At 36.9% G+C, this 26,668-nt stretch overlaps 1 protein-coding gene across 2 annotated transcripts in view; it reads left to right on the forward strand.

The window, feature by feature from the left end:
- The window catches only part of LOC121726954 (fatty acyl-CoA reductase wat-like), a 57,109-nt gene that overhangs the window by 27,406 nt on the left and 3,035 nt on the right, over positions 1-26,668 (forward strand). For both annotated transcript variants that reach the window (XM_042114609.1, XM_042114610.1), the window contains exons 2-13: positions 3,340-3,512; positions 5,984-6,114; positions 11,939-12,061; positions 12,831-12,956; positions 13,829-13,974; positions 15,220-15,332; positions 15,788-15,865; positions 16,906-17,029; positions 17,914-18,036; positions 24,023-24,142; positions 25,072-25,201; positions 25,879-26,006. In XM_042114609.1, coding sequence (XP_041970543.1) covers positions 3,368-3,512; positions 5,984-6,114; positions 11,939-12,061; positions 12,831-12,956; positions 13,829-13,974; positions 15,220-15,332; positions 15,788-15,865; positions 16,906-17,029; positions 17,914-18,036; positions 24,023-24,142; positions 25,072-25,201; positions 25,879-26,006 — 1,487 coding nt within the window. In that variant the 5' untranslated portion in view covers positions 3,340-3,367. The remainder of the gene's footprint in view (positions 1-3,339; positions 3,513-5,983; positions 6,115-11,938; positions 12,062-12,830; positions 12,957-13,828; positions 13,975-15,219; positions 15,333-15,787; positions 15,866-16,905; positions 17,030-17,913; positions 18,037-24,022; positions 24,143-25,071; positions 25,202-25,878; positions 26,007-26,668) is intronic.

Here is a 26,668-nt window from a genome sequence, read left to right on the forward strand (position 1 = left end):
CTTTGGAGAATTATAATGAATATTATGAATATGATTATATGATAATATGGTTCATTTTTAGGGTTCCGTACCCAAAGGGTAAAAACGGGACCCTATTACTAAGACTTCGTTGTCTGTCCGTCTGTCTGTCTGTCTGTCAGTCGCCAGGCCGTATCTCAAGAACCGCTATAGCTAGACTTCTGAAATTTTTACAGATTGTGTATATCTATCTGTTGCCGCTATAACAACAATTACAAAAACAAAATAATATTAATATTTTAGATGGGCTCCCATACAAAAAACATGATTTTTTAGCCTTTTTTGCACGATATCAATAATGGCAACAGGTAGGCACTTTTCACAAAGGCCTTAAATATATGTGTTCTTTAAAAATTAATAATAATATTGAAATAAAATAAAAATTTAAAGCGGGCTCCCATACAAAAACACAACTTTAGGCCAATTTTTGTTCTATAACGGTACGGAACCCTTCGTGCGCGAGTCCGACTCGCACTAGGTCGATTATTTCAAAATCACAAAATAGTCACTGTGCTTGCAATTCATATCTTAATAATTCGTACTAATTTGACATTCGTCTTGACGATTCAGTTTCTGAATTGATTTGAGAGGAATTGTAGGTTTTTTAGGTCCGCTGAATTAATGCCATTTCTAACGAACGAACGACTCAGATTCGATTACGTCAGTATAACACACAATACAAATTAATCGAATTCACCACACTTTAACACCAAAACAAATAAAATTCGACAACACAAAACAACAAGTTGTTTAAAATTCACACTATCCGCCATATTAATATGTAAAACTAAAAAACCAGGAAAATTAAAATGTATTACTTGCCTGTCATGATTTAATACCGCTAAAGTTATTAATTATTAGTCGTAATACAAAAAATCCTACCAAATAAATGTCTATCTAGTAGCCATCTATAATCAGGACAATTTAAGGTGGCACCAGCGGTCATTGACGTTTCTAGTCTAGGAGCTATGTGAAAAATACTCGCATTGCATTCTGTTAACTTAAGAATAAAATTAAATTCTTGTAAAGAAACAGACTATTATATTTTCATCGGAAAAAGTCTTGGTTACCTCTTCGTATAATAATTCTCCAACTATTTATGAGTTTGAAGTGATATAATTCATACTGTGTTCACATCGTGTATGCAAAATACGATATTATCACCTGTCACTTCATTGTCATTCGCGGTTTGTACAGAAAATGACAAGTTTTTTGACAGGGAGTCAATGACCGCTATAGACAGAATTCCGCGATTTGAGAATAGATATATTAGTTAGATGATGAAATAGGTAAGTTACAAGGTTTGTTCAAATTATAAGGAAGTAATCGGCCAAGTGCGAGTCGGACTCGCGCACGAAGGGTTCCGTACCGTTAATAAAGCAAAAATAGGCCAAAAATTGTGTTTTTGTATGGGAGGCCCCTTAATTTTTTTATTTTATATATATTTGATTATATATATTTAATACTTTATATATATTTAGTACACATATATATATTTAAGGCCTTTGTGAAAATTTCAAGTGTCTACCTGTTGCCATTATTGATATCGAGCAAAAACGGCTAAGAAAATCATGTTTGTTGTATGGGACTTGGGAGCCCCTCTTAAATATTAATATTATTTTGTTTTTAGTATTTGTTGTTATAGCGGCAACAGACATACACAATCTGTGAAAATTTCAAAAGTCTAGCTATAGCGGTTCTTGAGATACAGCCTGGCGACAGACAGACAGACAGACAGACAGACAACGAAGTCTTAGTAATAGGGTCCCGTTTTTACCCTTTGGGTACGGAACCCTAAAAATGGGAAATTGTTCTTATGTTGTAAAATGTTAGTTACCGGCTTCATCCACTCATGTCTTTAATAATTATGAATCATCATTCATCGCAAGTTTAGAATAAAAGCGCTGTAATTCTAGTCTACCTATATAATCGCCAACACACGTTCTGTTGTACTAGCGTCTAGCGGTCACATTGCTTACGAAAACTGATCACATTTCAAAATTTTGTTCCCGAAGGCGTCCCTAATATTTTTTATCACAATAACAGATAGCTTGAGAAGCTTAATAAAATTTACAGTGTTGAGAAAAAAATAAAATAGTTCTTATTTTATGGTATTTTTTTCGTAAGTGTCATCTATTAGTTCCGTGTCTAGCATTAGTGCTTTTAACTTACTTAATAACAAACAGATAATTTTACGCATATTTACACAATTTTTCACTGATTCTTCCATCGATATTTCGTCGCAGTGTGATATCACATTATAGCCTAGACCTAGACCTAGAGCCTTCCTAATTAAATGGACTATATGCAACACAAAAAAATATAATTATCAATTCGAAATGTATGTAAAAACAAAGTGTACAGTGACAAAAAACATATTACCAATCATTAATTTCCTTGACAGTACAATGAGCGTAATTACTTAATTAGAATAAAATCTATTGCAAAACGTCCATGTTTTAACAAACAATGAATCACATCTTCTTATTTATATATGTCGTAGGATGATTTGATAAATCCGTGTTTTCGCGAAATCCCTAGAATTTTCGCGAAAATTCGATTTATCAAATCATCCTACGATGTCGTAGGATGATTTGATAAATCGAATTTCGCGAAAATTCTAGGGATTTCGCGAAAACACGGATTTATCAAATCATCCTACGACATATACATCAAATAATATTTATGCAAACAAGGAACTAAGGAATCGTGCTGTCCCATACTAACTTTAACCCCTCTTTCACTCCCCTGGGAGAAGAATTTTGATAAAACCCTTCTTATAGCACGCCTACGTGATACGGAGAACACTCCCCTCAAACAAGTGTCTACGATTAGTGGTTTAGGCTGTATGTTGATTCCATGTGAATGTCATTCAGGACAAAGGATTTTATATAAGTACTTAATGAGAATATAAATAATATAAATAAATGTGGGAGAACCATGATTTGGCACGAATGGGCCGGCTCGACGGAGAAATACCACGTTCTCACAGAAAACCGGCGTGAAACAACGCTTGCGCTGTGTTTCGCCGAGTGAGTGAGTGAGTTTACCGTAGGCCCAATCCCCTACTCTATTCCCTTCCCTAACCTCCCCTATTCCCTCCCCTTTCCATCCCTACCCTCCCCTATTACCCTATTCCCTCTTAAAAGGCCGGCAACGCACCTGCAGCTCTTCTGATGCTGCGAGTGTCCATGGGCGACGGAAGTTGATTTCCATCAGGTGACCCGTTTGGTCGTTTGCCCCCTTATTTCATTAAAAAGAAATATATAGATTACAATTTCATTTTAGCAATATATAAATTTTAATTTCGATTTGTTGTAGCGATGAGAGCCCAAAAGTAACCAGCACAATGGACACAATTGGGAACAATGTTAGAGTGGAGGAAGCAGTAGCATCCAGGATAGAAGTGGACCGTCAGGCGAGGACCATGGAGAGGCTGTCCGACGTACAGACCTTCTACGAGAAGAAGAACATTCTCATTACAGGAGCTACTGGTAAGTGGTAACTCAACATACTTGTTACAAGTAATTTATTTGTGTTGAAATGTAAATGAATGGAAATGATTAGGGCCCCATTTCAGAATCATCTTTATAGAAAAAGAGCGCCCGTGGCTTAATGGGCAGACCTTCGGTTCGCACTCCTAGAGGGTGCAGGTTCGAACCCGGGTGGAGCGTGTACCTATGAGTCATTTTCTGATCTCAAGTACATACGGACGCTAGTACGGTGAAGGAAAACATCGTGAGGAAACCCGCACATAGTTGGTCCCAGACGTATTGACTAGTTCTTTCCTCTGGAATAGGCCGACTATGATGCGAGAATGCCGTATGCGCTTGGGCAACCATACGGATATTTAAAAATCCTGTACAAGGCACTACAGCTTTTGAGGAGTGGTTACTTCGCTCTGAAAAAATATACTGTACTAGCTGTTGCCCGCGACTTCGTCCGCGTGGACTTTAGTTTATAGTTGTTCCCGTACATCGATTGAATCGTTTACGCGCAAATCAGAAAAGTATATTGTGTGGGAACTGCACATTTTTCCGGGACGAAAAACATTCCTTGTCCCAGTTTAGGCGAGAATCATAAAAGTTTATTGTGCGGGAACCGTATATTTTCCGGGATAAAAAGTATCCCTTGTCCTTTCCCGAGACTGAAAGTATTGCCATACCAAATTTCATCAAAATAGATTGAATAGTTTAGGCGATAATCATAAAAGTTTATTGTGCGGGAACCGTACATTTTCCGCGACAAAATTAGTATTCCTTGTCCTTTCCCGAGACTCAAAGTATCTCCATACCAAATTCCATCAAAATAGATTGAATAGTTTACGCGCAAATCATAAAAGTATATTATGCAGTAACCGTACATTTTTCCGGGACAAAATGTATCCTATGTTCTTTTTCGGGACTTAAAGTATCTTTATACCAAATTTCAGCAAAATGGGTTACGCGTGATGTCGTGACCACACGAAATATAACTTTCCGCGCAGCTTCGCCCGCGTAAATTAGATATTTCACAGACAAATTAGCGTATATTTTATCACGCTAAGACTATTAGTCTTAGCGTGATAAAATATAGCCTTTAGCCTTCCTCGATAAATGAGCTATCTAACAGTAAAATAATTTTTCAAATCGGACCAGTAGTTCCTGAGATTAGCGCGTTCAAACAAACAAACAAACTCTTCCCAATTATAATATTATAGTATAGATATATTTAGAAATTTCACGCGACCGTACATTTTTCCGCAAAAAATAGCCTATGTCCCTTAATGTGGTCTACTCTTCATGTTTGCCAAATGACATAAAAATTGCTCCAGTAGTTCTTAAGAATCTTAAGATAATAAGCAATTTCATATAATTTCCCCCGTTTTTTCCACATTTTCCTCTATTTCTTCGCTCCTGTTAGTTGTAGAATAATAAAATAAAGTCTATGGCCTTGCTCGATAAATAGGCTATCTAACACTGAAAGAATTTTTTAAATCGGACCAGTAGTTCCTGAGATTAGTGCGTTCAAATAAGCCCTTTCAAATAATTTCCCCCCGTTTTTTCCACACTTTCCTCTATTTCTTCGCTCTTATTAGTCTTATCGTGATAAAATATATTCTATAACCTTCCTCAACAAATGGGCTATCTAACGCTGAAAGATTTTTTTTTAATCGGACCAGTAGTTCCTGAGATTAGCGCGTTCAAATAAGCCCTTTCATATAATTTCCCCCGTTTTTTACACATTTTCCACTATTTCTTCGCTCCTATCAATCTTAGCATGATAAAATATAGCCTATAGCCTTCCTCGATAAATGAGCTATCTAACACTGAAAGAATTTTTCAAATCGGACCAGTAGTTCCTGAGATTAGCGCGTTCAAACAAACAAACAAACTAACAAACTCTGCAGAATTATAATATTATATTAGTATAGATAATAAATAATAATAATAATAGTATAGATAAATCATCCACAACGGATGTAAAGGCCTAGTTTTTTATAGAAATCCATACTAACATTATAAATGCGAATATCTGTCTATCTGTCTGTCTGTCTGTTACCTACCTCTTCACACCACAACCGCTGTACCGATTTTGCTGAAATTTATGGTCATGGAAATACTTTGAGTCCCAGAAAAGGACACAAGATACTTTTTATTCCGGAAAATGTACGGTTCCCGTGTGATAACCAAATTTTGGCACAACAGAGTTGCGGGTGGGCTAGTTATTATTTGTAGTTTATCTGGAAGTTTTGTCTCTGTCTTGTAGTTTAAGGTAAACAGCGATAAACTATCCGTCACCTACCTATTATATTTACTTCCTGATAAAGTGCCGAATAGGCTTTCCACAACTTTTTTGATAGATTCTCCATGCTTTATCTGTCAAGTTAAGTGGTGGATAGCCTATCCGACACTTATCAGGAAGTGGTGAAACAGTCCCTTAATCTACAAATTAAAGAATTTAAGAGTTTCCTTTGATCATGTAGGTTTCCTTGGCAAGGTGCTAATGGAGAAGCTGCTGCGTCGATGCCAGGGTCTGGAGAACCTGTACATCCTGGTGCGGCAGAAGCGCGGTCAGGATATTTACTCCAGGGTCGAAACCGTCTTCGAAGATCCAGTGAGTTGTTTGTATATATTTTTTTAATAAAATAAAGGGGGCAAACGAGCAAACGGGTCACCTGATGGAAAGCAACTTCCGTCGCCCATGGACACTCGCAGCATCAGAAGAGCTACAGGTGCGTTGCTGGCCTTTTAAGAGGGAATAGGGTAATAGGGGAGGGTAGAGATGGGAGGGGAAGGGAATAGGGGAGGATAGGGAAGGGAATAGGTTAGGGGATTGGGTCCGGTAAACTCACTCACTCGGCGAAACACAGCGCAAGCGCTGTTTCACGCCGGTTTTCTGTGAGCCCGTGGTATTTCTCCGTCGAGCCGGCCCATTCGTGCCGAAGCATGGCTCTCCCACGTCTATCTATACTAATATTAAAAATTATATAAAGTAGGATATTATTTGAATTTTTAGGACTATAGTCTGTCATAAAGTGGCATTTTAATTAAATTTTTCGGAATGAAAAAAGATCGGGACTACACCTTAAGTTTATCTCCACAGTTTGTCTATACTTTCGCATGTCTACTGGTGGCCGTGCTAGCCCGGCTGGTGTATACTGGATCCAAAGTCACTGACTAGAACACATTAGTCTTTACAGAAAACCTTATAAATTATAAATTACTAAAAAGAGTGAAATTATTATTTATAACAAAAAATAGAAACCGACTTCCAGGGTAAAAGCAATAATAATATTATAATGAACAAAAAAGCCTAATGCAGAATTCTAATTCTCAACTATTTCTGTAAACAATCTTCATAATTTTGAAGTCAGCTTATGAAATAACAGCTGTCTAAAGGAGGTATCAGCTTTTTTCAGATGTTACTAAGCTAAGTGGGCCAGACCTTACATCGCTGTTATACAGACTAAAGCATTTAAAAATGTACCAAAAATCCAAATTGCTTAAAGAACAGCTAAATAGACGTTTATTCAGACATGAGGTATCATAGTTTTGCGGATCGCAATAGCGAGTGAGTAAAGTTTGAGTAATAACTAATAACTCAAACTTTATTCAGCATGTAATCTGTGTTACTTTGGTATGTATTTGCTTAATTTATGGGTATTATTATTTTTTTCCTCTCTGGGAAGATGTTTGAGTGGACGCATATACGCATTCACACGGCTTCAGTACAATAACAATAATTGCCGAATTTTAATACATATAATTATGTATTTGTATTATTATCATTTATGTATTACTTTTGTGTTTGGTTAAAAATATGACAGTACTTCCTAAAAATAAACAAAGCTTAAATTATGTAAGTAGGTAGGTTACAGAAAAGTGCAATAAATTATGCGCGTGCTAACAAGTAACATAATTATTATAAAACAATGTTTAATGTGGGAGAGCCATGCTTCGTCACGAATGGGCTGGCTCTACCGGAGAAATACCATGTTCTCACAGAAAACCGGCGTGAAACAACGCTTGCGCTGTGTTTCGCCGAGTGAGTGAGTTTACCGGACCCGATCCCCTAACCTATTCACTTCCCTATCCTCCCCTATTCCCTTCCCCTCCCATCTCTACCCTCCCCTATTACCCTATTCCCTCTTAAAAGGCCGGCAACGCACCTGCAGCTCTTCTGTTGCTGCGAGTGTCCATGGGCGACGGAAGTTGCTTACCATCAGGTGACACGTTTGCTCGTTTGCCCCCTTATTTCATAAAAAAATAATTGAGTTTAGTTCCATTGTTTGTGTAAGTATTTACACTGTGAAATGGACTTGTTAGTTGTTAAAGTTGTAATAATTATTGTTCTTCTTAGAACACCTATAAAAGCAACTTATATTAACCCGGCGTCATGGGGGCAGAAAATTGTTACACGGACGTTGGAGTGGGTCTTACATACCCGTGTGTTAGATATCAAAATTAGTCCAACCTTTTATAATAATCAATTTATTTTATTTGTTTATATTAAGTTCTATGTGTATTTATATGAATTAATGAAACATAAATATATTATATAATTTTTAACCATATTTAATAGAGTTTTAAAAAAAGAACGGTAAAAGTCAACAAAATATTTCTCCTCTACTTAAATGTTAGTTTATTACTAATTAACAATCAGTTTTAATTTTTTAATGGCACTTATTTAAAGAAAACTAAAATATTTTTTATAAAAAATTAACAAATAATCACATCTAATCATTATCTTTGGTGCAATCAGCACAGAAAGGTACAACATGTTCTAAGCAAATGTGTTTGGTGCAAGTTGAAACTTTCGCAAATGAAATAATTCGTTTTACGGTTTTTTTTGGCTGGACAGTCTTGGCATCTTTTGTGAATATTCGGCTTCTTTGCTGGAGGCTGCCCTGAAGATTCACCAAGAAATTTTTCAATAGGCGTCTTGTACCAAATTGTACCGTCTTTGCCACGAACTAGCCGATTCAGATACAGTACAATGCTCTTCCGACAATCGATTTCTAAGACAGTGGAATATCATCATCGCCTGAGATATCTTGCTCTGCGTCACTAGAATTACTACGTTTACTCAAGGGATCTTCTTCTTCGCATATTTCCTGGTCTGACGAGGTAGAATCAGAGTCCGAGTTCAGACTTTTGTAAAATTGAAAGAATGGGTTGTCGTTCTGCCTCTTCTCGATCCATTTTGAGATCCATATTAAGATCCCCGGTGATCGCGACAGCAATAGAATAACAATGGATTTCCAAAAATCCACGATCGAAAGATTAAAGTACTTTAAGTACCTACAAAAACGCAAAAAGTAATTAAGTAAGTACCTACAAAAAATAAAATACATTTTACTATAAATCATCTAATTTTATTGTAAAACACAACAAAATACAAAAAAAATGTTAAAAACACTGATAATTATTAAAATAATGTCCGCGTAAGATGTCCCGAAATTGTTACACTGACTGCGGGGATGGGTCTCACATACCTTATGCAACTTTGGGCCCCTGTCACTACCGCTGCGGCCGTCGCAAGACTAACGCGTTACCTGTGACTCATAGACCAACTCACCAGCTCCAGTTATTGAGAAATTTGGCAACGCCGAACGCATGGTAACTGAATTACAAGTGAAATAAAAAGTGATGGGTCTCACAGACCCAACCCCCATGACGCCGGGTTAATTATTATGTGCTTACATGATACATCATTCGTACTCAATATATTTTTAGTTCCTTCATAAAATAAAACAAGCGTTTTATTTTAAGACGGATATTTATTTTTAAATTTCAAACTGGTATCATGGTTTTTATTATCTTTATATAATGCATTGCAGCCTGCAGGTTAGGTCGCTAACCTTGACCGATGACTTAAAACTTAAAAAGTCATTCATAAATCATTTCATTCAATCATTAAATTATAATCAATACTAATATTATAAATGCGAAAGTCTGTCCGTCTGTCCGTCCGTCTGTCCGTCTGTCCATCCGTCCGTCCGTCCGTCTGTCCGTCTGTCCGTCCGTCCGTCCGTCCGTCCGTCCGTCCGTCCGTCCGTCCGTCCGTCTGTCTTAGTCTACTCGACAAGTTGAAAATGGTACAAAATAGAGATACTGCTCTTAAAATTATGTGCGATAGCTCATTGGATCTGGAATGACGCCTAGAAAAATGTGCCAAAAGCGTGCATTAGCACATAAACAATACTATACTTAAACAAAAATTGAAAAATCCAAGTAATGTTGTTAAAGTAAAAACATTATTATAAACAAAGTATAAATATTTCTTTAACTTTTATGGCGCGATCTTGTTATCTAAGTATGTAGGTATGTAAGACAGGCTCTACGACGACTCTACGATTTTTTACTACCTTTATTTAAACATTTTTTTCACTTACAATGAAGACGGTAGCTGTTCATGAAAATTTTGTTAGTCAACAATTGTTTCACTCGTTGAAAACAATTGTTGACTAAGTACTTATAAGTAAAATTTCCAACGGGATAAAATTAGTTGTACAAGGTGTAACAAAACTAAGTGATAATACTTAATTATTTATTTATTTATTTATTTATACTTTTTGCACAATGTTGGTACATAGGCGGACTTAATGCCAAATGGCATTCTCTACCAGTGTGTGTGCGCTGCTACATTCACAGTGAACTCTCTACAAGGAACACGTACACACCCTAAAGTATTATCACTTAGTTTTGTTACAGCCTGTATAGTGTTTAGAACACACCATATTTTTTTCAAATTAAAAAAAAATCAATACTTACCTTAAATAATAAATTAATTAATGTGCTCTCGCGGCTTTTGACGCCACGCGTGTAACTTAATAAAAATGTCGCGCGCAGACCTATATTCAGCGTTAAATTAAAATTATAAATAATTGAGATAGAGTTCCAGGAGGTAGAAGTTTTTAATTGGAAATTTCCTCCTCTTTCAGAATCTTTTTTTAAATTTCTTAAATATATTAATCTTAAATAGTTTATGAATATTTATTGGCAAACAACGAAATGGATTTTTTTTCATCTTTAATTGTTTTAAATAATGCAATTGTTTATGTGGTAATACACGCTTTTGGCATATTTTTCTAGGCGTCATTCCGGATCCAATGAGCTATCGCACATAATTTTAAGATCAGTATCTCTATTTCGTACCATTACCACGCCCAAACTGCTAAACAGATTTTGCTGGGCGTGAAGATACTTCAGGTCCCGTGAAAGGACATAGGATACTTTTTGTCCCCGGAAAATGTATGTTTCCCAATCGATAAACGAGTTTTGGCGCAACGGTGTCGTGGGTGACATCTACTCGTAGTTGTTTATAGAAACTTTACACAATTGACAATATATAGAGACAATAGAAATATTTACCTCATCATTAGTCAAAATTTCATATTCAGTATATTCAAATTGGGTTCAAAGTCTAGTCACAGTTTAGTCACAAAATTAAAAAAAAAATTGATATTCATTATGAAGTTTTGTATCGTTCATAGTTTGGACGGATGTATTTCGAGGGCGACTAACCCAAAAAATCAAACATCGTCCTTCTCTCTTCACACTCACGCCCGTCTTTCATATGCCAGGTGAAAAAGAACGACGCGGATTCATCGCCAAATTAGTTTTTTCTCAATACTCGATAAATATACAACATTTTAAAAATCCGCTAGGTCGATCTCTCAATGATAGAATTTTATACAATGTGTTAAAATATTAACTTAGTTCAATGCACGGTTATGGCAATAAATGAAAAATTCGTGAAAATTAGATGCATCTTTGTGATTTTTTTCTATCGAGAAAATTTTAAGATATCGTGTTTTTGCTCAGATCGAATTCTCAGAAATATAATGTAGTATCTAATTTTAGAAAATGAAACGATTCGGGGCTTATTTTCAAGTATAAAAATGAATTATAAAATCGACACTTTAGGGTTAGTCGCCCCCTTAAAGAGGTTAAATCCGGAGGCAACATACAGACGAACGTCCAGACTCCAGACTTATACACAAACAAGAAGCTCAAGGGTCGCGCTTGTACCCCAAAAATATAATGAACTCTTAACCATAAAGGACAAATACACTACAAAAGCAACCTATTTCAATTATTGTAGATTACTTATTGTTTATGAATAAAAAAAATATATACCGTGAAGCCGTGTTAACACGAGCCCAGCTACAGCTGTTTCGGGCTCTTTAACAGCCCCGTGTATTATATTATTTCTCTATGTCTTTAACATTGTCATTCGTTATTATTTTAATAAATATAAATAAAATAATAAATTACTTCAATTCAAAAATGTATGACGTAGTAATCGTAGAAGAAATACCATTTCGTGGCAAAATACGAATATAACGATAACTGTACCTGAATCAAGCGGACTCATTTTAGGGCTTCATACCCAAAACGGGACCCTATAACTAAGTTTACTGAACGTGTTTCAGCTGTTCGACCGTCTGAAGGAGGAGGTGCCGAAGTTCCGTCACAAGGTGGTGGTGGTGCAGGGCGACTGCGACGCCGCCGGCCTCGGCCTCAACATCACTGACAGACAGATGCTCATCGAGAAAGTGAGAATTACTTTCAAAATACTTGTGGCACTCCGGGACTGTCGTGGTAAAGCTATTGCGTAGCATTTTTTATCAACTTATGTAATATTAATTCGCATACGTCTAGTCGCACGTACACGCTGTATCGAAGCCGCAACGCCGCATCGCTGTGTACCGGAGTGGGATGTGTAAGGTTTTTTCGTTATGGAATTTCTAGTTTCGGTCGCCGCACTCAAAGCCTGCGATAAAAGCTATGCAAAAGCTTAAAAATTTAATGTAGGTATGTAAATTAAATCATGGTAGGTAGTAGGTTTTGGTGGTGAGCTGACGTTGGTGAAGAGCTTAATAAAGCTTTACAGCATTATAATAATATACCATATAACATTTTAATGTCATTTTCGTGTGAGAGAAAAGAAGCCATTACAGGGGATACGATGGTTTGTAACTTTAGTTCAAATGGAAGTTTTGTTGTGCTTTTTAAATGCTTACGTCATGTAAGGCTAACATTAAAAGGGTGGACTCCAGTATCTCTGATCGCCAGATCAGCATTTACAAATAAAGTCCTTCACATACAACTTCTATTAGTCAGCTCTGGATTTATATATAGGCTGTATAGGTCATGGCCTTATGGCCTATGGGCGGCAGCGTCGTATGGGCTATGGCGTCCCAGGGGGGGCGGCAGGACCCTAGGATGGCGGCAGAGTTCGTACTTACAAAGGGGCGGCAAAAATTAAAGTGGCCTATACTCATAAAAAATATAAATCCGGTTACAAATGTCTCCAACTTCCAGGTGAACGTGATCTTCCACTCGGCGGCGACGGTGAAGTTCGACGAACACCTGCGGCGGGCGCTCATCACCAATGTCCGAGCCACGCGCACGCTGGTGCACCTGGCTCGAGAGATGACCGGGCTTACTGTGAGTGATCATGATGAAACTTAGTGCTGTGTGAGAGTGCCACTACTTTTTTTGAAAAACTGCAATTCTACCTCAAAATATGGTCGACAATGCAGGCCGATCACCTGATTGTCTGATAAGTAAGATGACCCATACATGCGTCGAATACAAAATATTGTTATACTTATGTAAAAAGTCGTTCCTGAGCCTGACCTCTCGCCAGCGCCTCGGTCATGGGCTTGATTACAGAAGTTATCTACCAGTCAACAAGTTTTACATGTTAAAGGCCAAGTAGTGTAACAACATATTGTTACATTAGGTAATTCAGGAAGAGGGTATTTGAAAATTCTATTTGCCACCAGGAGCCGCTATGTAGCCTTAGGGTCTATCGTGTCAAATTGCTGTCATGTGTCACGATAATATGTGATAACATGCCTGTTTGAAACGATAGACCCTATAAGGCTACATAGCGCCTAGCAGCACCTGTAGCCCTAGCACGGCCACCAATAGAAATGCGAAAGTATGGACAAACTGTGGACATAAAAAAAATTGTGGTATTTAAGGTTGTAAATCAAACCACTGTATGCTTTTCTGATAAAATAAAAATAAAATAAGAAAATAAACTTAAGGTAGCGTTCCGATCTTTTTTCGTTCACAAAAGTTCAATTAAAATGCCACTTTATGACAGACTATAGTCCTAAAAATTTAAATAATATCCTAATCTATGACATATACTATAGTCTGTCATAAAGTGGCATTTTAATTGAATTTTTGTTGGTCGCGATTGGCCGCGGTAAAGATCGGAACGGCACCTTTAGTTTATCTCCACAGTTTGTCTATACTTTCGTATTTCTACTGGTGTAATTTCAAACACATTTTACATTCTATTTCAGGCTTTCATGCACATATCGACCGCATTCGGCTACCCTTTCCTGAAGTACATAGACGAGAGAGTGTACCCCTGCAACGTCGACTACGACGAGCTGCAGGGCCTCGTCGACAACATGACGGACGACGAGGTGGACGCGTACACGGACAAGTAAGTCATAAGTAAAAAAAGGATATATATATACGGTCGAATTGAGAAACTTCCTCCTTTTCGGAAGTCGGTTAACAAGTTTAAATACAATTAAAGACATGAGTGGATGAAGTGGTATAAGTATAACATTTTAAAACATAAGAGCAGTTACTAATTTTTTCCCTTACAATTTAAACAATCCTTGTAATTTGCCTTCTTCAATCTTCATCATCTAGCAGCTAGCTAATATAATATCCCAACAAAATATTTGTCGTTTAAGTGAAAGTTATATGGCTCAAAATTCTATTTAATATAAACATCGTATTGAAGTACCTAACTTTAGTCTATAATACGACTTAGTGCCTCTTATTTTTATACTACTTGCAGTCGCATAAAGTCGTCGTTTTCACTTCTTTGCGACTATTTTATATGACCACCACACAACAACATATGAACGCCACACAACAAAAAGTTGCGACGCAATAAGCTTCGTTTCTGAACACTCAAACTTTTAAGTGAAGGAAAAGTAGCAATAATATCTAGTAAGAAACCAGTAGGCATTTAAATGATGAAAGAATGAGTATATAAATTATAATTAATATACCTCCCTTCTCCCTGATGAACTCTCTCGATGATCATGAATACATAACTACCGGCATCACATCAAAAAAAAACAAAAACGGCATCACATAAACAACCGGCATCACATCAAAATGGCGACCCACTACTGCAATTACTATAATTTTGTAAATTATAAAGTATTATAGCCAGACTCGAATCGGACACTTGTGACTAATGGAACGTAAATATTATTTTTGGCAATAGACAATATGTAGAATAAATATATTATAATGTATTGAATGTGAAAATAGTATTGGAACTGGGTGTGACTAAAATGTAATGAAGTAAAATAATAGTTTTAAAAGAATGTAAATGAAAATTAGTAAAAGTAGTAAAGAGATTGTTAATGAACAAGATAATATAGATAATTTAATGAAGATAAAGTAATGCAATAAGGACAATAATGTAAGTAAAGCAACATAGATGAATTAATGTAGATAAGTAAGTAATGCAAACTAAAATGTGTAAAAATGAACCCAAACTTTTTAAACGTAATAAGGCAAAACAATGCAGAAATTGTCCTGTATTATGTATAGGGGAAACTTTAAAAAAAAAAAAAAAAAAAAAAAAAAAAAAAAAAAAAAAAAAAAAAAAAAAAAAAAAAAAAAAAGAATACATAACTAACTTAAGGATCTCTACTTTCAGGGTGTTGGACAATAAATGGCCAAACACTTACACGTACACCAAAGCCATGACAGAAAATGAACTCCTGAAAAACAGCAAGAACATCCCACTGTGTATATTTCGACCAGCTATAGGTAAGCCATAAGATGCTGAAAAATAATAATTCGCTAGCCACAACGCGACATACGCGTTGTGGCTCTAAAGGAGTGAGCACACTGAGACGGGCCGTGCCGGGGCTCAGCGTGCCGGGGCTCATCGCAAAAATCCGCCTCCATACAATTTGTATGGAAGCGGATGCGTGTATCGCACACTGTGTCGGGGCGCAGCGGATTTCCGCATCCATTCAAATTGTATGGAGGCGGATTTTTACGATGAGCCCCGGCACGCTGAGCCCCGGCACGGCTCGTCTCAGTGTGCTCACTCCTTTATGGAAACGCGTCGCGTCTTTGCTGTTTCACTGTGACCACGACGCGTTGAGAGCTATTTTTCCGCTCACTGAGCGTTTTCGGTCTTTGAGCGTAACATATATCTGTGTTTGGTGGATGTAAAACCAAATATTGAATTAAAAATTCTGTTTTTTTTTTCTTAGTTTCTTCAACAACAGAAGAGCCTGTAAAAAGTTGGGTCGACAATATGTATGGGGCCACAGGTGTCGCAGCCGGTTGCAGTAAGTATTTTGGAATTTGAGTTTTGAAATTTTTGTTGTTCAGAAAAAGACATTGTAGATAACTCGTTTGGAGGCTCTGTTTTTATTTCACTTACACAGGAGTTGCAGTGGTGGCAATATGTAATGGCTGATGGCCATTTGCCCTTTAAAAAAAGTACCTGGATGACCGAGCTTTGCTCGGTATAGCAAACACTTATTAGACTTCGTGTTACTTAACAACGCCATTCGGGATGCGACGCGTGGACGGGCCGTCCACGCGTCCTACTACAATTCATACTTTTCTTATTCTCTATGAATGAGAAAAGTAGGTATGAATTGTAGGTAAAGTCGACAGCACATGAAGCTTTTCACTTGTACTACGAGCCTAACATTTATTATCTACAGCGATTGTAATAACAACAGCATCTTATAGTACTATATATACATATTATTATATAATATTCTGTGACAGTACAGAGTCCAATGTGTAAAGCTACACGAGCACGAGCTCTTGAGTATGCAATAAAAAACTTGTAAATAAGTTATAATAACATTTATTAGAAAAATAGAATAAAAAGGAGTTTGAATTTAAATAAGTGTACTGTACAGCGTATTTTTTAAAATTACCAGATTTTAATATTATAGTGGTCGTTGTTTGCATTACATTAAGCAACTTTTTTAGAATCTCTAGGGGGGGGGGGCAACTGCCCCTCCCTGCCACTGCCTGGAGGCGTGAGAGCAATGAGACATTTTCAGATCTCAAGTACATAATACGGACGGTCGTAAGTCGTACGGTGAAGGAAAACATCGTGAGGAAACCCGTACAATGCATATGGATGGTCCCAGACGTATTGAGCTATTCAAGCCTATTATTAGGCTAACTACGTTGCAAGAATGCCGTATGTGCAGGGGCGGACATTTAAAAAATCTTGTCGCAGGCAGTACAGTGTTTGATTTTGAAGAGTGGTTACTTCGCTCGGATAATACAGTATAAACCATCCACAATGGATGCGAAGCACTTCACTCACGCACTCGACGAGTACCGTATCACGTGTTTTCAGTGACGGGTGTGCTGCGGTCGCTGCAGTGTGACCCGGACAAGACGGCGGAGCTCGTGCCCGTCGACTACGTCGTCAACTGCCTGCTCGTGGCCTCGCTGCACGTCGCCAACCTGTACAATACCAGGTACTACACCGTCTAACGGCACTTAGGTTTAATTTTTTTTTATAAAATTAGGGGGCAAATAAGCAAACGGGTCACCTGATGGAAAGCAACTACCGATGCCCATGACACTCGCAACATCAGAAGAGTTGCGGTTCCGGCCTTTTAAGAGGGAATACGCTCTTTTTCGTTTCGTTGGTATTTTGGCGCCCAGCCCAGAGGAGAGAACAGTATTCCATGTGGGGACTGGGGCCAAACTTGCGAAATTACTAAACTTTTTTTTTAAATGTTGACATAAACTCCATAAATTGTTTGTCAAACTCGACATTAAATTAAAGTTAGGTAAGCTTGACGTTAACGTATTGAGCGGGTGGAATGATATCTCTATGTGTAGCTTGCTTCCTAAACTTATTTGTACTGTGACGCCCTTGGGACTTTGCCATTAATTTACGATGCGACGCCCCTCAACCCAGCCCCCAAAAATACTTACTTTCTAATTTTAGAACCAGCCTACATATGTTATCATATAAACACTATTTGGATATTTATATTTTTATTAGGAAATAATGAACAAATCAAAACATAAGCATAAAATTTAAAAGAGATTATATATGTATGAAAGATATTAAAGCCAGCAAGGCTGGCTAATGTGAAAGCTGCGCTTACTTTTCTGAGCATAGCTTCTGAAACCGGGGATTTAGACTGCCTGGGAATCCCGGGATGTATGATTGACATAATGCGCGCGGCGCTCATACTCGATTTGGTTGTGTTGACAACTTGACTTGCGACGCCCCTGGGACAGTGTCGACGCACAGTTTGGGAAGCTCTGCCCTAAAGTATTATCAGTTAGTTTTGTTACAGCTTGTGGATACAGTATTCAGCTATTTATTTGTTCAATACTTTTTCAGCAGCCCGTCGGAACCACCGGTATACAACTTCGTGACGGCGCAGGGTAACAAGCTGACGTGGAACGACTTTCGAGTCATGAACTTCAAGCACATCGACCTTTATCCCACCACTAAAGCTATATGGTGTGTATAATAGTATACTCGACAATACAACATTACTGGTGAGACATGTTCAATACTTAAGGAAAGTACTCTGTACTTGATTCTCGTTATAATTTTATAAAAAAATTAGTTAAGTACTTAATTTTTGAATTTCCCTTGAAATAAATAAATCATGGACACTAAGTAAATTACGCGGCTAGGCAAGTAGTCATACTATGCGGCCTGCGCGGTGACGTGCGCCACCAAAGAAACACCGCACCGCGACCCTTCCCGCACGCGGTGTCCATGCATTGGGTAAATAATTATTTAACTTTAAGCTACATTTACTCAGTGTTCAATTGATGTTATTTTTTATATCATTTTTTTTTCATCTAATGTAATAGCCAAATATCACATCCTCGAGTATTGAGCATGTCTCACCAGTCACGCAGTATAGTATTTTTAATATATTTTAATTGAAAACCTTCCTTTTCGACAATATAGTATTTAAAAAAATAAAATAGGAAGGTTCTTTTACGATCTAAATACACATAAAAAAACTTAAGAATCAACAGCAATGAAATGCTGAAAAAATGTAGCTCAATCGGAAACCGGAAAGTTTGTTAAACTTAGATAAATGATTGGCCTCGAGCGCGATCATTTATCCAAGGGGTCCACCAATCATTTATCTACGGGGTTAAATTTAATCCCACCAAAACATGAAATATGAAAAGGAGCCAAGCAAAATATTGCATAGCTATGCAATATATCTATCGTAAAAAGTTTTCAGATCACATTCAAGCCAAGCCTTCAACTTATTTTGTAATTTAAATCAACATTCAGTGAAGGTATCAAAGAAACAAATATAAAACTGCATATTTGGAGGAGTTCACTTTACGTTTGCCGTCTGTGTAAGTATACACAGACGGCAAACGTAAAGTGTTTTTGACCGACATCCAAAAAGGAGGAGGTAATACGTTCGGCTGTATGTATCTTTTTGTATGTTCAACGATTACTCAGCCGTTTGTGGTCCGATTTTCAAAATTCTTTTTGCGTTGTATAGGGTTTAACTTGAATTTGGTACCATGTTCACAAAAATGGTGATCCGATGATGGGATCCGTGAGGAATCGAAGGGATTCCTTGAAATTTGTATGGAAACATATAGTGATTTTGATTTTTTCTGAAGCATTCAAGGTGAATGCTACCAAAAAGTACCAGTTAATTTAATCGTGAGTTCAGTAATGTCAGAATATCTGAAACTTTTGGGACTGGTACCGACTTCAAAGTAATGAAGACTGTGGTATGTACATAAATAATTGAGATTTAGACGAATTCTAAAAAAGGCACTATTAAAGGAATCTAATCAAAAATTCCTATCGCGTATAGGAATAACTAGTTGAGCCTAGGCAAAACTGGTTTGTCCTGAAATCGGGTTTGGACGGTAACATATATATTGCATAGCTATGCAATATTTTGCTTGGCTCCTTTTTATATTTCATGTTTTTGGTGGGATTTCATTTCTTTTTTAAGGTCACGTTAAAACTTTTCTGTACTTAGCTTAGCAAACATTCTCTGTCCTCTTTGTTTTTTTTTCTTTGAGGCTTCGTTCGTTCTACGGTGGACAAGTCTCAACGGTAAATACTTCTGAGTCGATTATTACATTCAGCTATAATTGGCTCTTAAGCTTTAATACTTCAAGGTGATCATTTTCAGCATTGCTGTTGAATTATACATGGTAGCACGGATGTAAAAAATGTCGTCCGTACGTCTGTCACCAGGCTGGATCTCGAGAACCGCAATAGCTAGATAATTGAAATTTTCACAAATCATGTATTTCTGTTGTCGCTATTAAAATAAAATAAATTATTAAAGGATGTCTCATACAACAAACACGATTTTTTTGCCCTTTTTTGCCATAATGGTAACAGACAACAGTAAGGTTTTCGAAAATTTCAGAAAATACTCAATTGTATTTCAACTTCAATAATAAATAATAAAAAGTAAATAAACTTATAATTTAAGGGGGGGCTCCCACACAAATTTACGGTGCGGTACCCTATATACGCCAGTCTGACTCGCACTTGGTTGGTTTCATAATTTTTTCTTTCATTGTGGATAGTGACCATTCTTATTGCCAAATTTCAAGGTTCTAAGTCTACTAGAAGTACCTTAGAATTTTGATGATCTGTCAGTCAGTGAGTGACAAAATGTAGTAACTTTGATCATCCGTAACTATTAAACTATTTATCGAAATATCATGTAATTTGGAGGTTAAGCTAGTTTTAATATTTGCTCCTAGTCACCGAAATTCTAAATCCCTAGCTTTGTTAACACGGAAGATAGAGGGGGTCTAAAATAGCCGCGAACCGCTTCGAGAAAAGTATGCTACGACCGTGCCTTTGCTAAAAAGCTTGGCAGGGCACTGCCGTGCCCCCAGATTGACAAGGATTTCAGTAAAACAATTGGGCCAAGTGCGAGTCAGACTCGCGCACCAAGGGTTACGTGCCATTAAATGGTAAATTTTGAATGGGAGCCGCCCTTAAATACGTATTTTGTTTTTACCGAATTCCAAAAAGGAGGTTATACGTTCGGCTGTATGTATCTTTTTTTTTGTATGTTTAACGATAACTCAGCCATTTGTGATCCGATTTTCAAAATTCTTCTTATGCTGTATAGGGTTTAACTCGAATTTGGTACCATGTTCACAAAAGTGGTGATCTGATGATGGGATCCTGGAGGAATCTAGGGGTTAATGAAATTTGTATGGAAACATATAGTGATTTCAATTTTTTTCTGAAGCATTCGAGGTAAATGCTACCAAAAAGTAAGATTTCGCACCAGGTTATACCCTGGATCCGAAGGAACCCAACAGAACTTTTGAATCCTTATAGATACAGGTTCGGGGATTTCGGCGTTGTTTAAACAACTGAAAGCATAAGCCAACACATCAATTCATTTGATCATCGTCATCAAAATCATATTTATGCCATGGGTCATCACATTATGACCCAATTATTGATGCTTTTCGTGATATTTTGCATCGAAGCAGATGTTTTTGATGATTATTTCGCTGTTTGTGGACCGATTTTCAAAATTCTTGTGTTGTTGTATAGGATATAATCTTGATTTTGTATAATAATTACGAAAGTGGTGATCTGATGTTGGGATCTATGAGCAATCGAGGGAAATCCTTGAAATTTATCAAAAGACTCAAAGTGGTTAAAATGTTGTTTCTAGTAACTTACACATATGTTACGAATAAGAGAAAGTTCATACGAAGGTGTCTCTTGGTCCAGAGGCACTGAACAGAACTCCTGAACCTTTAAAGATAAAAGTTTTTAAATTGCAGCATCGCTTAGATAACTGCAAGCATTTACCACAATTTCGCTTACAGTAACATAATGTGAATAGTTAACATTCGTAGTGGTTATTTACGCATAAAGCCTTATCTTGTAGATTTATTTATTTTATTTTATTTATTTATTTCTTCACAAACGCAAGACATTACAAAAACAAAACTCGGTGTCACAAAAACCTGAAGGGATTGTCCGTACACCGATGCTTCCATCTTCAAATGCTCACTATTACAATTTACAGCTATTTAAAAACCTTATTAAACTACCTATATCAGTTCATACAATTACTAATTATTTTTAATACAAAAACCGTAACGTACAATAGATTCAATTCATCATTCATTCATACACAACAATATGAAACCATTAGTACTGCCACATTATTACAAATTACAATATTCCATAGGGTAAATAATAAATATTGTAAGACTGTGGTAAAGATAACTAAAAAGAGTGAAATTATTATTTTTAACAAAAAATTAAAACCGACTTGCAAGGTAAAAACAATAATAATATGAACTAAAAAGTATTAAATAACTCTTACTCTATAATAGTGCCTTTTTCAGAATTCGTCTAAATCTCAACTATTTCTGTACATATACTACAGTCTTCATTACTTTGAAGTCGGTACCAGTCCCAAAAGCTTCAGATATTCTGACATTGACTGAACTCACCATAAAATTAGCTGGTACCGACTTCAAATAATGAAGACTAGTATGTACAGAAATAGTAGAGATTTAGACGAATTCTAAAAAAGGCACTATTATAGAGTTAGAGTTATTTAATACTTTTTAAGTCATATTATTATGATTTGTTATAGCGGCAACAGAATAACATGATTGTGAAAATTTTGCAGTTCTTGAGATACCGCCTGGAGATAGACAGACGGACAGTAATATGGTTCCGTTTTTACCCTTTGGATACGAAATCCCAAAAAAACTGCTTAAAAAAATACCAATAGATAATATTATATTGACTCAAACGCGACGACGCTCGCTGAAGTAACTACCTACGTTTTGTAAATTTTGTTGACCTTAGAGCTGGTTCAAGTGCAGCCAATGTTAAATTAACGTTATTTTAACATCGTCACTATGTCACAGTAATACGTGATTATGTTCAAATTGTTGTATATGTATTATAAAACATACTTATTGTATACTAGCTGTTGCCCGCGACTTCGTCCGCATCAACATAGTATAATAACAAAGATGGAAAGTCCGCTAACAAATATGAAAAAAGTAAAATATAACCCCCCTCTTTTTTGGAAGTCGGTTAAAAAGTAGCCTAAGTTACACCTTACTACATCAGCTATCTACCAAAAAAAGTCCCGGCAAAATAGCTCCAGCCGTTTCAGAGATTAGCCGGAACAAACAGACAGACAGACAGACATACAGACAAAAATTGTAAAAAAATTGTTTTGGTGTATGTACCCTACATACATTCATATGCATGTAGTAAAAAACGTTCTTCCAATATTACAAACAGACACTCCAATTTTATTTATATGTATATAGATAGATACAGTAAGTATGTTTTATAATACATTTAGTAAAAAATATAGATGTAAGTACAAGAAATCACGTTAGCAAAAATACAATGTTATACAATGACGATATTTTAAACATATACACTATACATATTAATCTCAATTCTAAAACGATAACCTTGCACACAACCAAAGGCCAAGCGTATACGCATCGCAATAAGATTCATTTTAGCTTAGCATAAAACTGTAGTTACTAGGGGCGGATCTTCTCTATTTTTCATGTTTTTTTAATATCTTTGGAAATAAATATTAAGAAACAAAATTGTTCGGTTCAGAAGATTTTAATATAGATTTACTAATAATTTATTCAAATAAAATGTGTAATTATCCAAGTTAATACTTATATTTCGATGAAATAGATTTTTATCGGAGGTGAGTTTGTAAATTAATTACAGCCAAAGTATTACGTTTTATTAAAATGTTTATGGTTTAAAGTATTTTAAATATTGTGCTTTATATCTCATATTTTTAACATTTCGTTATTATATTGGAATTAGGTAAACTGGGAGTCACGGAATAACACATTGGGGTTTATCCTCGCCTTAAGGTACGCGCACAGTTTGTCGGCGCGTGCCGGGGCGGATCGGGGCTCAGTGCAGCGCAAAATGCGCTATAGCACACTATTGCCGGGCCGGGCCGCATCGCATTGACGGATTTTGAGTACTTTGCATAGCTCCAGTGTGACCACTTTTAAATCACTCGTGAATCGATATATCAAAAACGTTGCTATATTCTACTAAAATCTACTAGACCGTGTTTTAGCTTTTATCGAAAAACTACGTTTATTAATCAATGTATTCTACGTGGTTGAAACTAAAATAAAACTAAAATGTTTATATGGACTGTCGTCATTCATTTGACCTCAAATCTACCAAAAAGTGGAAATCTATGTGAAGTGTGGTCACGCTGTTGCCGGGCGCAGCGGGATTGTCGGGCCTTGCCGGGCCTTGTCGCATTGACGGAAATCCGCTGCGCCCCGACACAGTGTGCGATACGCGCATCCGCTTCCCTACAAATTGTATGGAGGCGGATTTTTGCGATGAGCCCCGGCACGGCCCGACTCAATGGGCTCACTCCTTTACTGTACATTGTAAATTTTAAGTGAAATAATGTTTTTTTTTTCAGGTACAGAACGCTAAGTCTGAACAGGAACTACTACGTGAACCTGATTTATGTGCTGTTCCTGCACACGCTGCCGGCGCTGCTGGTGGATATTGTCGTGGTCTGCCTCACGCAGAAACCCAAGTTCGTATTTTGCGATGTATCCCAGCTGTTTTGCGTATCATCGCCCGCACGCGGATTCGGTTTGCATGAAAGTTGTCCGCGTCCTATCAATTTATAGATGTCTCATGTCTTTCCTGTCCTTTGGCAATACGCGCGGCCAGGAGCTTGGTTGTCATTTGTCACATGCAAGTGGACCAGATCCGGGCGTGGGTGACAACACGTATGACAGGATTCTGTTCCTATAGACCCATAATGGGTTCGTACGTAAAAAAGAATTATTCTATAACCTGTGTGACGTTACAAAGAGCTTTATTTACCATCCATCTTGACGCACGTCCCACCAAAGCCATACACGATGCACGATGCAAAACGACTGTGGTTTGACGCACGTCAATAATTATTATAGGTCCAATATAGGTCTATCAGAATCTGATGGCAAATTTTGATGGCAGAGGATAAATTTTTATATTTGCATAGGGTTGCCAGATGTCCGGTATTTAAACGTAATTTTTGCGACCTTCCGTCCAACCCCCCCCCCCTTGGGGCTTAGCCAATAACGAATGTAACAACAGAAACCATGGACTGAAATTATTAGTAATAGTCCGCGGGTACCATCCTCGAAAGTGGTAGCTAACAGAAGAAAGGATTAGATCAGCTGGTTAGTAATCTTTGTAAGGGTTCTGTAGTCGTAGTAGAAACCTAAAACGGAACCCTAACCAGCTGAGGATCATCAAATCGAAAAAATTAATCTTACCAAAATGAAGCTACTCACGAAAAATTACCTTGATAGTAATCAAATGAAAAAAATGTTCTAAGGAACTCTGTACTAGATGTAAATGAAGGGAAAATCAGAAGGGGCTCAAATTAACACGGCGAATATATTACATGCTATTAGCGAAGTAATAAGTCTGACTCTTTTTGAAAACTATGTTCGTTATCGTTTGTTTCAGGATGTTGAAAGTGTATCGAAAGATTCACAAGTTTTCTGCCGTGCTCGCTTATTTCTCCACGCGACAGTTCAAGTTTAGCAACGAGCAGACCGAGCAGCTGTGGGAGCACACCTCGACCTTAGACAAGAAGGTAATTGTTTACGAGACTATAAATATTCATGGGGATATATTTTTAATACCTTCATACATTTCTTAAGTGATTATTAAGAAATGGACGAATGGAAGAACTATTTCTAATGCTAGATACTTATCCGATGAATTTACAGAAACCTGTCGCCCCTATTGGCCTATGAGCCAGTGGCAGGCAGATTCATGATTTTATAAAAGCTGAAAGTTTTTCTGTCCATGGATCTATCATAAAGTTAATATACCTAGCGGAATAAAGAAACAAAGGCCTGAGCAAGAGAGATATTGTCACTATCAGTAACACTGCGTGGTAAAAAGAGACGTGTGATACATGACAGCAGCACTCTTTTTTGACGTTCAGTCAGCACGTGCCGCACGTTGACAATTTAATCTCATAGAATTCATGCTCAATCATGCTTGTGTAAGTGTATATGTACACATATTTTTCACACAGATGAAAACCAATTTCGGTTTCGTTTGACAGCTCGAGATTGTTGCTCTATTCCGCTAGGTATATTAACTTTATGGGCCCTATTTAGCTTTAAAATGAAAAAGGTCTGGCTACCGCTGACTCCAGGGCAAAGCAATATACTTTTGATGGCTTAAAATTTTTCATGTCCTAGTTCTTTTAAAAGTAATAAGAATGGTCTATAGATATTTGCAGTTTGGTAACTTTTGCAGCTATTTCCATTTGATATGAGACAACTAGACTGGGAGGAGTACTTCAAAGAATATCTTCTGGGGATAAGGAGGTTCCTACTGAAGGAGAAAGATGAAACTATACCACAAGCACGAATAAAGATAAAAAGGTAACAACACAAAAATATTGCAATATAATATAAGAAAATACAACCCAGATGGTGAAATCTAATTAAAAATATGATCCCTTAATCCCAATTTCTTAATTTATGATAATATATCCAGAATAAAAGATTTTTGAAACAAACTTGAACTTTCAAGTATTTTAACTCTATGGGGTTCAACATTTTCAAAATTTGTTCGTTGTAGATATGCGTTTTTATTTAAAACTAGTGGACGCCCGTTGCGCTAAAATTTGTTTATCGCGCCAGAAGCGTACATTTTTCCGGGATAAAAACTATCCTATGTCCTTTCCCGGGACTCAAGGTATCTTCATGCCAAATTTTAGTAAAATCAGTTCAGGTTTTTAAGCGTGAAGAGGTAACAGACAGATAGACAGACGAACAGACAGACAGACAAACTTTCACATTTATAATATTAGTATGGATATAGATTTAGCAACTGTCCCACGTGTCCCATGTTCCGGCTTATATATATATATATTATATATATATATATATATATATATATATATATATATATCGCGTGCCGTTACGTCAGTCAATAGCTATGTCCACACTGTGCCTTTTTTAGGGGTCCGTAGTCAACAAGGAACCCTTATTCTTATAGATTCGGTCTGTCCGTCCGACTATCTGTCCGTCTGTCTGTCGGC

This window comes from Aricia agestis, chromosome 5, assembly GCF_905147365.1.
Source record: "Aricia agestis chromosome 5, ilAriAges1.1, whole genome shotgun sequence".
Lineage (NCBI taxonomy): Eukaryota > Metazoa > Arthropoda > Insecta > Lepidoptera > Lycaenidae > Aricia > Aricia agestis.